The sequence below is a fragment of the Podarcis melisellensis genome, assembly GCF_964234715.1.
Source record: "Podarcis melisellensis genome assembly, chromosome: 8".
In the NCBI taxonomy this organism is placed as follows: Eukaryota; Metazoa; Chordata; class Lepidosauria; order Squamata; family Lacertidae; genus Podarcis; species Podarcis melisellensis.
Genome location: NC_138540.1, coordinates 65,182,466 through 65,198,816, shown reverse-complemented (window position 1 = coordinate 65,198,816; position 16,351 = coordinate 65,182,466). Strand labels below are relative to the sequence as shown.

Here is a 16,351-nt window from a genome sequence, read left to right as displayed (position 1 = left end):
TTGCTACAACACACCTATTTGGGCTAACCCTCTGGAAATTGTTAACCTGTGAAAAACTTTATTAGCAGGCCAGCTTTATCATTAGGCAGAGAAAGGCAGCTGCCTCAGGCTAGAGTTTTAAATATAACCTCTTCAAAATAATACTACTTTTCAGTGCCCCACCCTAAGGTTCACCTTAACAGAACAACACACACACCCAACACACCACCCACATAAAGCACTGATCAAGATTTGCCTTATCTCTGTCCTAAATGAGACTGAGACTAGGAGCTTACAGCATCGCCTCCAGATTCTGCATGGCAGCAGGCACACTGCAAAGCATTAAAGGAGAACTGTCAGGGTTCCTTGCAACCAGAGCACCAGTATGCCATTTGCCAGTCAGCCAGCCATTAATCAGCCCAATCCTATGCACATTCGATTCAGAAGGAAGTTAGGGCAAGCAGAAGGTCCCAAATTCAATCCCAGACATCTTCACTTAAAAGGTTCAGAGAGCAGGATATGAAGAAAGCCTCCCTCTGCCCAAGAACCTGGAGAACCACTGGTGGCCAGTGTGGAAAATGCTAAACTTGAAGGGTGGATAGTCTGAATTCTTCATATGCTCATCTTCCCCCTTTGGACCATGATACTGCACTAGCTCATTCTTGTGCATTACAAAAGGACTGCAGAGCCACCTTGGTATCCTAGCATGGGGAAAAGATTGAGAGACCCGCGACACAATCTTCACCATACATTTAAAGCACTCTTATACCAATAATGTTGGAAAATTGTAGCTTGTTAAGGGTGCTGAGAGTTGTTCCCTCACAGAGATGCCATTCTTACAATGCCCTGCCTGGCCACTCTGGGAAAACTCTCAGCACCCTTAACAAACTACAGCTCCTAGAATGTTTGTCGGAAGCCATGACTGTTAATGTGGTATAAGAGAAATATAATATACAGATGTGGCCCTGGTCTGCAGGTACAGTAGAATGAGAATCCTGAACTGGCAGAGAGGGCTGTGCCACTTAAAGCACTACCTACCTTCATATAGGAACAGCACAAAAACTCCTGGTAGGTCAAAGGGAAGCAAGGCTCTGCAGAGGATTACCGTTTTATATTGTTCTACTTGAGAAAAGTTTTCCCCCGCCACATTGCAAGGTGGGAGAATTCAGAAGTGCATTCTGCCTGCAGTTGAAAGTGGTGTAAGTCCAGGACCAGCAGCCCAATACATTTTCCTGCCTGAGGTAAAGAGCAAGATAGCACACCCTCTCACTCTTCATAAGAAGCCAACTAGATTTGCTGTTGAATTTTTCTTCAACACTGACAATGCCATCCAGTGAACCAGCAGGCAGCAGGCTATGATTATTCTTAGGGCAAAACAAAAACACAATATTAAGAACAGTTTATAACAACTTACAATCACAGAAATACGGTGGGTCCTAAAAAGTATACCACTCAAGTGTCAAAAGGCAGCATAAAGAGATGCTTCACTGAAAGCTGTATAATGAAGATACCAGAAGTACCTCTATGCTGAGGGAGTTCCACAACTTAGAGGCTGCCACAGATAATTCCCTATCCTGGGTCACTGCTACCCCCAAACTTCTGAAGGCAGTGGAGCAACCAAGATGGAGCAAACAAGTGGAGCAAGCCAATCTTAACACCCAAGATGGTTCTGTAGGGGAGGAGTCAGACTTCCCTTGGTCACTCTCTAACATAGCCCATCTTTCCACCTCATGCCTCTACCACTGCATACGCCCTAGGGAGGTCACTTGGGTGCTGCTAACGCAACTGTTTGACTTCACCCTCAGAAGTGCACTCCATTGTCTCTAGAGACAGACAGATGCCAACAACAACAACTACTTGCATGTGCAGACCAGATGCCTGATGGAGATGCCTGATCATTTGACCAAGGACATATTTAGAACCATTCCACAGGCTTTCAGAACAACACCTTTCTATAACAAAGTAAAAAATGCAGGGGCTGGCACCCTACCAATCCTGGTTTGAGGGACTGTCACCCAGACCATTCCTGGGTGACAAGCCAAGCCACACCATGACAGACAAGAACACAAGTTCACAGTCTCAAGAGCCAATGTGGGTTACTAAGTTTAGAATGTTTGACTAAGGTCCGAAACGGAGGTATAAATCCCCATTCAGCTATGAAATTCACTGGTTCATCTTGGGTAATCTTGGGCAATTCTCACCATCTCACAAATTAACCCACCTAACCTGGTTGTTGTGAGGCTAAAATGGGCTATCCTGATCCCTTTGGTTGAAGAGGATAAATACCCAGGACACAATTTCATTAATTTGGATGAATCACTGAGCCCTACTCAGCCTGGCTCACCCTCCTCACAAAGCTGTAAAAGCTTGCATTTGCATTCCTATGATAGAAAATGAATTCTAAATATATGGATTGAGAGTTATGTGGGTTCCTTGCCTTAGATGTTAAAACATTACCACTTTGGGGTGGGTGGGGAACCCTCCAGTGTGTTTAGACTGCTAACCTGCTGCTTTGGAGATTTGCAATCCAATCCCCCTCCCCACTTTCCACCTGCCTTTCTATTTACATCAGATCTTACCACACAGCTGTTTCAGACAAGCATTAAATAAACTCTATCCGAGTCAGGCCTGGAAGCCTCAATTATTCATACCTTTGGAGCAAAGCTGGAAGTTGTCCTTAAAAATAGTTTGAGCCAGAAGTTTTGAGATTTCTTCTTTTTAAACACCTTTCTAAGGCCCAGATGCAAATCCACAAGGATGCTATTCTTCAAGGGGGCAAAGTTACAACAACCTTGGTGTGGCAAGCTAAGATCAATGCAGTGCATTAATGCCTCAACCTCAGGGCAGAATGAATAAAATCCCCTCCAGGATTCTTAATGTTCAGACTCTTCCTGCTCTGCTTAAAGAGAATAACTCAATCGTGTCACGACAACTGGAAGTCTGCTTGTGGGCATGTTCAACTGAGGATCGGGAAAAGCAATCCTCTCCCTTCCTTCCCGCTCCCCCCCCCTCCTTCAACTCTTTTCCAACCGGGGAAAGAAAGAAGGAAGGAAGTACCTAACCATTAAGCTGCAGGTCTCCGACGTAACCTATAAAGCTACACATTGATCGGCCCAATGATGCGGGTTGGGTTACTTTTTAATGGCAGGAAAGAGCTTTTTCTGCAATAGTTTCCAGGAGAGGCAAGCAACCGCTTTCATTGGGCCAAATGACAACGATAACGAAACTTATACATACATTCAAAGAGAATCCGACCCGCTTCTTCACAGATTGTGTGTCAGCCTATGTAGTGACTTCTGCATGAAAGGGCGGGGGGGGAGGGCGCTTGACACACTGCTACCCGCTCCCCAACTCACAGCAGCCCCACGACCCAATCCCAGCCTGCAAATAAGAGAGCTGGAACACGCGCGCTCTCGGTCCTTTGCGCGGAGGCGCAACGAGGCGACAGGCGCAGACGCCACTCCTTTGCAGGCAATCCTGGAAAAAAGTCACCAGGAGACCTTCGCCCTCCGAGGGAAGGCAGGCAGGCAGGCGATGCCCCACCGCCGCCTCCTTCGACTCACCTAGCGCCCCCCTCCCTCCTCCGGAGCCCCACCGCCGCCACCTCTCACCTCCGCGTCCAGCTCCATGTCCACCAGCTCCATGTCGGGCCAAGGTTCCGCTCCCAGCTGGGCAAGCGGCATTGCGGCTGCTTCCTCGGAGCCCCGAGAAATGCTGCAAGTCCGGCTAATAGGGGATCTCGATCTCTCCTTCCTCCGCTTCCAGCCGCGCTTCAGGCTTCTTTCCGCGCGCTGCGGCGGAGCTGTGAGTAGGGCGCTCAGGCGCTGCGCTCCACCACTGCCGCCCTTCGCCTCTCGGCGCTGCGGGCTACTCGGGCGCCCGAAGACTTTCTGCGCCGCCGCTTGTTTCCCCCGCTCCACCAGCACACTCCGCGTCGGGCTCCGCTCTCCCCGGGAAGGAGGAGCTGAATGCCGGCCCCTGGCGCCTTATTGGCTGCTCGGCCAAGCGGGGAAGGAGAGGGTGGCTCCTCCTCGACTCCGGCTGATTCTCCGGCCCAGCCCGGGGCCCGCACGCTCCGGGGAAGGGCGGAGAGGAGCAAGAAAGCCCACCTCCTCGCAGCTGCTCCAGGTAGTAGTACCTCGCTTCCCCGCAGTTCCTCCTCCAAATGCTCCCGCCGTCGTAAATCCCCGATTAAGTCATCCCTCCGCAATCGCGGCCGCCGCTCTGGCGTCTTCATCCTGCTGCGCGCGATCCTAAGCATGCTTGGTAGAAAGTCTGTTGCCTGCCTCCTGCCCGCCAATCCACATTAGATATCATGGGACTTACTTCCGTGTAAAAGGGCGAAGGAGTGCGCTGTTAGTGGCAGTTCGATCCTAGCTAAGCCGTGTTTACAGGAAAGCAAGTCCTGCTGAATTCGGGGGTGGGGGAGACAACTGGGTGTTACTCTCAAGTAAGGAATCTCATCTTGAGAATCGCGTAGGTCTGATAACCGCGTAGAACCAATTACCAGTATTCATTCCCTGTTAACTACCACGTTTTTTAATGACTGACATGCATTAGCCTGCAGTCCTGTACAGATTTACCTGAGAAGTCATTCACATGGGACTTTTAAATAGACATGAATAGGATTGCACTATTCCTGTAGGGCAGCCTTTCTAGCACACTACTGCAGCTGGAGTTTATGAGCACTGCAGTCCAAAGCACCTGGGGGGCACCAGGTTGGGGAAGGCTGATGTAGAGCTAGGAGAGTGGGGAGGAACTTCTTGCAGCTTGAAGGCCCCATGACAATGGGTGTGTGTGGCCAATGGCAAAATGAATGCAAATTTTACTTTTGTGCAGTAGGCCAGTTTCTACAAACACTCCTCTCTCCTCTATCCAGACAAGAAATAGGCATTATCAGAAATCAAAGAGACATTCTGGCCAGGTGAAAACACTCAATGAGAATGCAAAGCAGGGCTGGTGATGGGTGTGGCTTCAGAGAGGGTGCAGCCTGTGAAGAGTGCCAAGAGGCCTGGCAGACCACATTGGGGTCCTGGGACCTGAGGTTCCCCATTATTGGGCTAGGATCAAGTAAAACAGGATCTGAATCCCTGCTCAGTCATGAAGCTCACTGAGTGATCATGGGCCAATCAGTGTATCTCATCTTAACCTGCCTCAGAGGGTTATTGTAAAAATGAAATGAGAAGGAAAACAGCCATGAATCCTACCTGGCTGAATGTTCTTGAACCCTGATAATGCCTCATTACTTGCTATCCAGCCTCAGGAATGTCCCCAGAATGCCATATTTGCCCTGATGCATGCCCTCTTTGTGGTTTTGCCTGACTGAATGTGTTTTTTGAATTGTGCAGATGCTTCATTGCTTACCTCTCTCTCTCTCTCTCTCTCTCTCTCTCTCTCTCTCTCTCTCTCTCTGCCTGCATGTGTATAAATCATCAACTTTTGCATGGCTGCAGTGTAGCCTACTGTACAAAGGTAGGAGTCACATCCTTGTCCTGACCACCACTGGCATGTGGATCCTGAAAGGTGTCATACAAGGATATGTGGGTCTCAGGCTGAAAAAGGTTCTCTAACCCTAAGTACCCCCCCCCCCCGGTTTTCCTCTGAAATCCTAACACAGGGGTGGGGTGGGCTGTTAATCCTCTTTGACTTGATGGCTACACTCACCCTTGGCCAACTATCTGGAGCATGCACACCAGTAGCAAATGAGACCATCTCACTTTCTCACACACATACACCCTCCGTAGCAGATGCATGAAGATCAGTTCAAGAGGGCAGTTTTTGCCCCCCCCCAACAATTCATCACTTTATCAGTCTGATGACCATAGGTGAAATTTGCATTCCCATCAGGGTGCTGGGTTGGGCAGAGGTGCTTAAACCTCTTTGTCCATCAAAGCAGTGCATCTAATTTATTTGTGTATTCTTTTTGCTGTCGCCACCAAACCTGGTGGGAACTTTGGGGGCTATTAAGAATATGCTTGGGAGGTGGCAGAAGTTAGCCACCCATGCACTAAGGACTAGAAGCATGATAGGTCTTGTGGAAGGGGTTACCCTGTATCTAGCCATATTATTGCAGTCACATGTTTGCTTTCCCAAGTCATCATGAAACTGAATGACCACCACTGCCTTTGAGCACCAAGCAGACTTTATATGAAAAGTATTTCCCACAAGTTAGGGCCCTTCAGATTCTTGGAATGTGAAATGCTGACTTATTTTTAAAGAGGCCTGCCATGCCAAAGCTTTGCAAGGCCTGGACCTTCATCAATATTTCTAGCCAACAGAAGTGGCCAAAATCTCTTTGGTTTGGTTATTCAATTGCTAGGAAATCTCTGACCCAGAGGTCAGGACTGCCCACTGTAAATGTGGGAAATGTGTTAAAAATAAAACAGCTTCCTTTTTATTTATTCAAAAGTCACCAGATAGGTAGGTGCACAGTAACCAGAAGGAATTGCACCACTGCGATGTCAAGGTCACAGTGGGAGGTTAATGGCCAACATCCACAGGGATCATGTGTGCAGCATGGCAAAGCATGCCCAATACAATTTAAAAACTGGAGGAAAATCTCTGCTGTTCCTTCTTCGCCCCCTCATTAATAGACTTGCCGCAAGTATTTCATCCCAAGGAAATTGGCATATTGACAGCATACCTGACAACGGTAATGGGAAATTAAAATATCAGTAGTTTTAAATATCTTAATTTAAATTGCAAGTGAAGTATGACACCTTTGTTCTGGCACATCAGAACAGCATTGGTGCCATTAGAGCAGGACTTAGGGGCAGAAGACTAGGGCCCCACTCAGCAGAATGAGCTGGAGCTCCCCCCCCCCAAAAAAAAAATGTTGCAGGGCTGGCTTATCACAGTTCTGAAGCAATACAGACATTACCCTCTGAAAAGCCTCCCCACCACAACCACTAATAGTATTAAATCTGTAAGTCTAATATTATGTAACTGCATCACTTCTGAACAGTGCCAGAAGGACCAAGCAAAAGGGCAATGCATTTACACTATAGTATTATACAAAAATGGAAATAATCCAATTGTTAAATTACCTGTGGTGACTACTCAGGATTAGTTCCAGGGAATCAGGTAGGAAACCTTGGCAGATCAGAATAGAATTTGTGCCTTTCCTCTTGCAAGTAGTGAGTAGGAAATAGCCACTGCACTTACATACGTGCAAGTTTTACGTAGAGGAGTTGAGGTCTACAAAAGAAAGGGGAGGGGGAGAGAAGCAACATTGTGGAGTGTTCCTGTTCAAGATTCCAGCTAGCCATGCCCTTTCCCACAGTACTCCATGCCATTCCCCAAAGGCCTTCCATCTCTCCCCCTCAACAGATGCTTGCTGTTGTCTGCCCACTGAGCATTCAGGCCTCCTTAGGCTGTCTCTGGAACGCTCCCACTGCTTCTTTTTCTCAAGTGTTTTTGTACTTCTGCAAACCTTGAGGTTCTCCTAAGCCTGCCAATCCCTCTCTCTTGTGCATGGATGGTGTTGTGTTGGTTACGTAAGAATTACCGTATTTTTTGCTCTATAACACGCACCCGACCATAACACGCACATAGTTTTTAGAGGAGGAAAATCCGCAGGCATGCCACCCGTAGGCATTCCCTCCATAACACGCACAGACATTTCCCCTTACTTTTTAGGAGGAAAAAAGTGAGTGTTGTGGTGCAAAAAATACGGTAGCTCTTCAGAGAGTGAGTTGTCACAGATTGTGCTGCGTTTCATTTATTGCCATTTGGCCCCACTTTCTTCTTCATATCAATGTGTATCTGTGTATCTGTCTGCTAACTAAGGATAACACTTCATGCACCTGGCAAAGTTGGCGCTAGTCCACCAAAGCTTCTGTTCATCTTTAAGGTGTCGCAAAATGCTTTGATGTGTTTGCTGTAACAGACTATCCCCTCTCAAAGCAACCTGTTACTGTGAGCTTTGCAGGTTACAAATGTTTTTCTCGTGTTTCCATTGTTGCTTCTGAATGTGTAAAATACTGATATGAGCAGAACGATGCCAGTTTGGATAGCTACATCATGACATGCAGAGAAAAGAGGAATAATGCTGCCGGGGGGTGCCTTTTCAGTAGCACCTTCCCTGTAATGAAATGATGATATGCAATGAACCTCTTGTAGAGCTTGTGTTTGCTTTTTATGGAGACGAAAATGAACCAGCTACAGCAATAGCTAACAAAAAAGAAGAAGAAGAGGGAACACAACAGGAACATTGCTGCCATTCACAGGCACGTCTGCTCCTTTGATGTGAACAGAAAGGAAAGAACGGCACTTGGAGACATCAATGAATGCAATTTAAAAAAAATGAAAATAACAAGTGACACCAGCTGCTGCCTCTGGAGCAAAGTAAATGAAATTCCAGGATGGTATGACTTTAAACAAAAATGCAAAGAGTGAAGGGGTCATATAAATCAGTATGCTTGGCAATGCCTTGTAAATTGTTGATGTGAAAATGACAGTTGATAAACTCATGGTGGAGAGTTAACAACAATCATTTCATCTCCTGCTTTTGAGTTCTCTTCCAATTTCCCACTCCTCTAGCATATACAGTCGTACCTCTACTTACATATCCCTCTGGATATAGAGTCTTTGGGTTACGTCCACAGAATGCATGTGCATGCAAAGAAGCACTCAACCGCACCATGTGCGGAAGTGTGCCTCTCTTTATGTAATTTTCAGGGTGCAAATGGACCCCTTGAACGACTTAAGTTCATATCCGGAGGGTTCACTGTAAAGCAGATTGATAAGAGAACAGGGGTTTGCGCACCTTTATTAGCTGTGTAGAAGAGTAGATTTCAGTGGTGTATCACCCCTGTAAGGCCTCATTGAGGTTGGATGAGAAATCACTCTCTTATGTAGTCTCCTATTTTTATCTTAAAACATTTCTCTTGCATAATGTAGTGATGATGTGTGTGATTATAAAGGAAGGAAGAAGTAACCTACCTACTTTTACATATTTCACCATTCAGAAAATCCTGAATGAGACACGTCAGCACTGTACAAAGAGCCCTGCTGGATCATACCAAAAGTCCATTTAAGTACAGCATCATACCACTCGCAGTGGCCAACCAGATTGCTTCCAGGAATACCACCACCTGGACAGGAATGCAGTAGTCCTCTCCAAATGTTGACTGCCTCAGCAACTGGTGTTCAGTGCAGAGGTTCTCTGTTTAGCCATGGTGAATGTGATGGCCTGGTGCAAAAGAGGATAGGACTCATGCACCTTTAATTATAGTGTAGAAAAGGGAATTTCAATAGGTGGTGTTTGCCTGACAAGTAACACCTGCATTATCCTCTCTTCTACATAATTATTAAAGGTGCAGGAGCCCTGCCTTCTTTTGCACCTGGAGAGCCTAAATTTGGTGGCTAATAGCCATAAAAAGACATAGGAACATAAGAACAGCCTGCTGAATCAGGCCAATAGCCCACCTAGTCCAGCATCCAGTTCTCACAGTGACCAAACAGATGCCTAACATATCCCCCGTGATTCCCCCTTTAGTACTCAATACATCACATTCTAAAACAGGCTTCTTCAAACTTGGCCCTCCAGATGTTTTTGGCCTACAACTCCCATGATCCCTAGCTAGCAGGACCCAGTGGTCAGGGATGATGGGAATTGTAGTCTCAAAACATCTGGAGGGCTGAGTTTGAGGAAGCCTGTTCTAAAGCAAAGGCAGAGAACCCTTTTCAGTCCAAGGCCCACATTCCCAAAGCCAAGAATAGGTAGGAACAAAAGCAAAAGTGGGCAGAACAAAAGATATGACTATTACCTTTGTAGAGCAAGCTTTGTTGTTGGTGTCCATCTGTCTCGGGAGACAATGGAGGAGTATGCCTTTGGAGGTGAAGTCAAACCATTGGAGTTGCATTGCCTGCTGTAGCTGTAGAGACTGATATGGAGAGACATGTTTTGTTGCAGCTGGGGCAAACGAAGGCATCCAGTTGTGCTGATGCAGGTATACCATGGCAATTCTTCTTTCTATGCTTCTCCCAGCAGTCACTCCTCCCCTAGTCGCTGCTGTGGACACACGATCTGACTGATAGTCTCCAGGCACAGGAGCAGGCTACATTCCATTTACAAACATCTCTCAATCCAGGCAAGCCAGAGGTATTATCAGAGTTCAAGGACACATTCCAGCCAGGGAAACGGATTCAAGAAAGGAGTGGAGCAGAGCCTGGAGAGAAGGGCCTGACAGAGAGGATGGGAGGGCAGCATTATATATGTGGATCGGATATTTCTGTACACTAAGAATTCCCAACTCTTATACCTAAAGAAATGGGAAGATTGATTGGCTCTTACAATAGGGAGGCAGAGTTGGTGAGGCTGGCTTTGAAATGGCAAAACCTGACCAAGTTATACTTCCCAAACCACAAGTTTCTAAAGCAAGTGAAGTGTCACATTCACAGTCTCAGTGTCAGAGGAGAGAGTCTAAGAAATTAAAGTGGTAATGCTGAAGAAATGGCCTCTCTTTCTGGGGAGGACAGAGTCAGTTTCCTAGCTCATTTTCCAGCCCTGATAATAATTACTGAAATCCTCTGAAACATTCAAAAATGCATTCCCACTGCACGTGATTGATGCTATCAGCAAGCAATATTTAATGCCGGAAGTCATCCAACAATGGGGTTCTTGTTTACAGGCCCTTGGCATTCCACCACTGAAAACAGGTATGCCACTTTGACGAGCAAATAAGGTGCTTCCACAAGTGGAATAGCGCTCCTTTAATGTGTTTCATGTAATATATCACTTTTAAAATATCAGTTTCTCAGCAGAACCAGAAGCAAAAGTGGGCAAAGCAAAAGATGCCAGGAAAAGCACATGTTTACATTTGAATGATCAGGTCTGTAGGTCTTCTGATGGAATAAGCAAATACACAAAATTACTATTGCTTAGGGTGTAGAATCTGCTCAGTCTACAAAAACTATTATTGGGATAATTATAAGCCCCAACTAAAACATGTTTGAATTTCCAGTGCCATCTGGATAACCATCAAAAACATCCAGTTGTTCTTCATGCTGTATAAGTTGCAGGAGTTGCAACCCCTGGATCCCACGGTATGGTCTGAAGGTACAGTGGTACCTTGGGTTACAGATGCTTCAGGTTACAGACGACTCAGGTTACAGACTGCTAACCCAGAAATAGTACCTTGGGTTAAGAACTTTGCTTCAGGATGAGAACAGAAATCACACGGCAGCGGGAGGCCCCATTAGCTAAAATGGTATCTCAGGTTAAGAGCAGTTTCAGGTTAAGAACAGACCTCCAGAACGAATTAAGTTCTTAACCCAAGGTACCACTGTATGTGGGATCATCACCTGGCTGAAGCTAAGCAGATCTAGGGCCAGTAAGTGTCTGGATGGAAGAACTTCCAGAAACTACATATATGCCATCTTGGTCTCCATGATGGAAGAAAAGTGATACAGTATCTAAACATTAAGAAAAACAATAAATAGAATAATAGAATTCAGCTATCAAGGGCAGCATCTGGGGACAGATATTTTATCCTTTGAATTTCCATTTGGAGGGGAAGAAAAGTTGTTGTCCTGATTGCTGACCAAAACCTGGCGGGGGGGTGGGAATCAGTCCAAGAACTGGGAAAAGAAACCCCTAAATTGAACACACAAAAGTGCCTTTTCCTGAGTCATACCAGGGATTTTCTCTATGCAGACTACATATTCTTCCACATACAGTCTACTCATGGTTACTCAAAAGTCAGTCGTAGGTTCAAATGGTACGGGCTCCCAGGAAATTCTATAGAAGACTTTAGTGAGTCTCTCATAAGTTGAAGCCTTACTTCCCAGGCCCTTTCCACCAACATCTACTCCTGTACTGGCATATGGTTCTGCCCAAATATTCTGAATTGTGGGAAAACTCAAGAGTTCCTTAATGAGAAAAATTAAAAATCTGTGTACGTAATTATTCCGGGTTTGGGGCACATTCCTTGTTGTCTTTCCACAACTTCATTTGTCCAGATGCAGAGTGAACAGTTCTCAGACTCTTAATATACATAAAAGATAAAGGTACCCCTGCCCGTACGGGCCAGTCGTGTCCGACTCACTTGTGCGCCCATCTCACTTAAGAGGCCGGGGGCCAGTGCTGTCTGGAGACACTTCCGGGTCACGTGGCCAGCATGATGAAGCTGCTCTGGCGAACCAGCACCAGCACAGCACACGGAAACGCCGTTTACCTTCCCGCTATAAAGCGGTACCTATTTATCTACTTGCACTTAAGGGTGCTTTTGAACTGCTAGGTGGGCAGGAGCTGGGGCCAAACAATGGGAGCTCACCCCGCTGCGGGGATTCGAACCGCCGACCATACGATCGGCAAGTCCTAGGCACTGAGGTTTTACCCACAGCGCCACCCACGTCCCTATTAATATACATACTCTCCTGCTAACAAATAACTGGTTCTTTTTTTCATTTTCCAATTCTATGGCACAGGCACGGCTGTACATGCGTACCAAAAACATTGCCATGGATCACATAATTCATCAGATGTACAAATCCTGTGCAAAGAATAAATTGTACAAAGCCAGCTGCAAAAACCCTTGTGGGAAAATGTTGTGCCTGATTTAAAAAAGAAAGGAAGTACAGTATGACATCCCCAGTGATGTCTCCAGCTTAAGGCAATCTATTCAGCAGCCTGAGGCTGCAGATTTAAACAGCACCAATTTATTTCTTGACCTGTCATAGATTCTGTGGTGCAGCTTCTTGCAGAAATTATTACACCAAAATCTACAACATGGTTATTTCAGAGAGGTTTGTTCCCGTTTCATAAGTTTTAATCCATTATTGAATCTCTTGCTTAAAATCATAGTCATAGACAGAATCCTTGAAGTATGTGGTGGTTTCTTCTGTGCTAGAAAATGTTTTCAGCTGTGTTTGATCCATGATTGCATATCATTGGTAGCTTGTCCAAACAGCAGACCTGAAGGAGTGTCTCTACCCCTATCGCTCAGCCCGGACACTGAGGTCCTCCTTTGAGGGTCTCCTAGCTGTTACCTCACTGCGAGAAGTGAGACAGAAGGCCTTCTCAGCAGTGGCACCCTCCCTGTGGAACACCCTCCCATCAGATGTCAAGGAGATAAAGAACTACACAACTTTTAGAAGACATCTGAAGGCAGCCCTGTAACAGAAAGTTTTTAATGTCTGACATTTTACTATGTTTTTATATGCACTGTAAGCTGCCCAAATGGGTGGGGTATAAATATTTATTTCATTATTATTAATAGTAGTAGTAGTAGTAGTAGTATTTGTATACCACCACCCTCTGGACCACTCATAGATCACCCCAACATGTAATGCCAAACAAACAAATGCATGGATTGTTTTGATTCCCAAAGCATTTTGATATGTTAAATATTTATCAAAGAGGGAATCTTACTCGTTCTTAAAACATGATAAGGCATGGCTCAGAAAACTCTTATAGCAGCTATCAACTCAAGAAGGTCATCTGAATCATGAGAATGAAAATGGTTGGCTAGGAGAGAGCATGAAAACCTCACTTTATTTACCATTCCAGGAGCTTCCTGATGATCCCATCCAATCCTTTGCACAACTGAAGGGCACCTACATGTTCTGATTGTTTGATATATATATATTTTGTAAACCAACCCAGGAATATGAATGAAGGGCAAATGTTTAGCCTAAATAAATTAATAATATGACTCCACTCTTGCTCTCTTGCCTCTCCCTCCTATCTGACCCAGCTCCTGCTCACTGGTATAGTAGAGGGAGAATGCAGTTCCAGGTCTTTTTTCAGAACAGGAGCAAAGACGTCATCTGCTGGAGCACCAGGGTAATTAACAGACCCCAAGGAGACTTTCAGGTTGCTGCTGTTGTTTTAATCATTTTAGTAGGTTACAAAAGAGGCCATCAGAAGACGAGACCAGTTTACTATTCCGTGACTGTCAGCTGCTTAATAAAGTTTGGTATTCGGATATTTCATGATTCTTCTCTTTAATGTGTGCATATAATGGATCAGTGCAGCTGCTTGAATCTTTGGACCATTCTTGGAGGGTTGGTTAAAGGGCTGTTATGATGACCTCCTGGATGTCAGAGTTTTCTGTGACACCTCTGCTCTTGAGTAAGAGTTAGCCTGGTACTAATGTACCCTTTAAACAGTTTACAGAGGCATTAATGATACATGCAACCTAACATCAAATTCTTCCATTAGCAGACTTTAGACTGGTTTGGAGAATCACCTTCCGGGTGACTAATAACAAGGCACATTAAGCTTCAGGCTTGGGTATCTCCCCCTCCTCCCAACTCCCCCTCCTATAAGGTTCTGGAGGAGGCTCCCAAGGGCAGGTTGTTCAAACTGCCAGAGGGCAGTTTATCTAATTTTACTACAAGTTGTTCATTCCCCCTGCACCTAACCCTGCAAGTGTTTCCCTTGTTCCTTTGCCCTTCTGCTCTCTTTGTGGCTAGCTTTTGGAACCTATCCTCTTTCTCTAGTCACATTTTTCTCTCCCCCTGCCCAGTTCAGTGACTTGGCCTCCCCACCCCACCAGCAAAACCCCAATTTTGCAAATGTCCAGGACTCCAGTTCCTTCACTTGAGAGGTCCTAGCAGCCACAACATGTAGTAAGGGACCCCTCCAAGCTGTGCTCTGACTCATCCCTATCAGGTAACCAAGGTAGCTGCAACACTACATAAAGCTTTCAGTAAACTTGTTTCAACAAAGGCTAGAGCTGAAGTAAATCTTAATGAGTTCTTTCCTGCACTCCATCTTCCCCAAGCTCCACCCCTCTGGCCTGAAAACTGGATCTTAAAGGGCTAATCCCTTGGCCTGAGTACTTGTTTGCTTTGATGTGGCCTTCTATCTGGAGCACTTGCTGTGGTGCCCTGCAGGTGTGGCAGTGTGGGAAGCACTCAATTCCTCAAGTGAGTCAGGCCCAGGGGATACTTCTGTGGGTGTCCTGTATCGGGCACTAGACCACCAGCTCATTGGAATTACAACTGTAGGAAGCCTTCACCTAATTGTTTATTATGTTGGCTGCCAATCAAGAGAAGTTGGTGGAGGTGTTGCTTAGCAACCAGTCAGAATGGCATGATCCTTGCTGAGGTAACTAATGTGCTAATTGGCTGTGCAGTTCTTAGGGAGTTTCCCCTCTGTATGTTTAGCTGAAACTCATGCTACTACCAGCAAGGCCTGAATTAAGAAAGACAAAACTTCTCTATTTCTCCTCATACCATGTACTGTTTTCTTAAGTTTACCCAGTAAGGCATTATCACGTCCTTTTCTCTCTGGATTCTACCTGCATTGTTTTAAGTGACTCTGCTAACATAGCCTAGGTTCTATGGGCTCAGGACCACCAGCTTCAGGCTCTGTGGGCTCTGAATCAGTTAGCACCAGGAACCTGGTTCCCAGACAGTGGTTTAGCAGCCCCAGACGTGACTTGCTCTGAGATCAAGGCCAGCACCACGGCAGGCTGTGGCACCTGACTACATATTTAAAGCAAAGTTATGAGTGAATAGATTGGATCCAAGAGCATTAAAAGAGAAGACAGAAAAAAAATCACCCTTAAACCAGATCTGCCTTGCTTAAGCAATGCCTTTGACAGGCAAGCCTGCAGTCCTAAAGGGGCCACGGTGAGGTACCCAGAGTGTTTGGAGTTCTGTGCAGCTGGAATTTCAAATATGCTGGCCATCATCCACCATGCTCAGTTAGTGCAAGGAAGAGACAGGCAGCCTCTTTTCCTGTTTGAAATGTCAAGCACTCCGCAATGTTTGGAAATAAGTCGAGACCCTCATTGCTCATTTCTTTCCATCCAGGAAACGGGAAATTTGTGGTATAGGGAGGTGAGGGAAGGATGATGGTGAGATTGTAGCCATGGCAACCAGCAGAGATGACCTCTACTGCCTGGGCGCCTCTCATTTGATTGGCTAAGCTCTCAAGTGAGATGGGTCTCTTTCTGCTTTGTGGGTATATATTACCTCTGGCTCAGTTGCCATATTTTTGCAAGTTTCTATGACAAGTAAAAGCTCCTTCGAGCAGATTTATGGAGCTGAAGTAGAGAATTCTCAACGTAGGAAGATCAGACAGGATGTGGTTGGAAGGAACATTGTTTCTTGAGCCTGGTTAACCCTTTTAAAAGCTGCTTCGTGATTGTACCACTTGATTGGGCTTTGAACATGTGGGCATTCCAAGGGACATCTGTTTCTAGTCTTTTCCTACTCCCTGCACTAGTAGAATGTGCAAGCAGACACAAGGAATAAATCAAGTTAGGAATGCACAGCACCTAATTTGATGTTTGATAGGAATTATGATATATGATTGTGATGTTCCTGAGACCCTTTGAAAGGCTCTGTCATCAAGTTGTCCCTAAGATTAGTCTCTTCCATCAATCCAATTAAGCCCAAACATTCCTTGGATACC

At 45.7% G+C, this 16,351-nt stretch overlaps 1 protein-coding gene and 1 long non-coding RNA gene across 3 annotated transcripts in view; both read right to left on the bottom strand.

The window, feature by feature from the left end:
• Positions 1–3,907, bottom strand: part of RPS6KA1 (ribosomal protein S6 kinase A1) — an 81,890-nt gene extending 77,983 nt beyond the window's left edge. Inside the window, exon 1 of the mRNA XM_081920588.1 lies at positions 3,591–3,907. Within this exon, the coding sequence (XP_081776714.1) occupies positions 3,591–3,662 (72 nt within the window). The 5' untranslated portion in view covers positions 3,663–3,907. The remainder of the gene's footprint in view (positions 1–3,590) is intronic.
• Positions 3,908–6,350: 2,443 nt separating this feature from the next.
• Positions 6,351–11,975, bottom strand: LOC309375368. Of its 2 annotated transcripts, none has more exons than XR_014170865.1 (3): positions 9,750–11,975; positions 6,926–7,176; positions 6,351–6,826 (listed from the first exon to the last, which is right to left on the bottom strand). It is a non-coding gene; the product is annotated as an uncharacterized lncRNA (long non-coding RNA). The 2 variants fall into 2 exon arrangements; XR_014170866.1 differs by having other exon boundaries at positions 6,351–6,622; positions 7,026–7,176.
• Between the last annotated feature and the right edge of the window lie 4,376 nt (positions 11,976–16,351).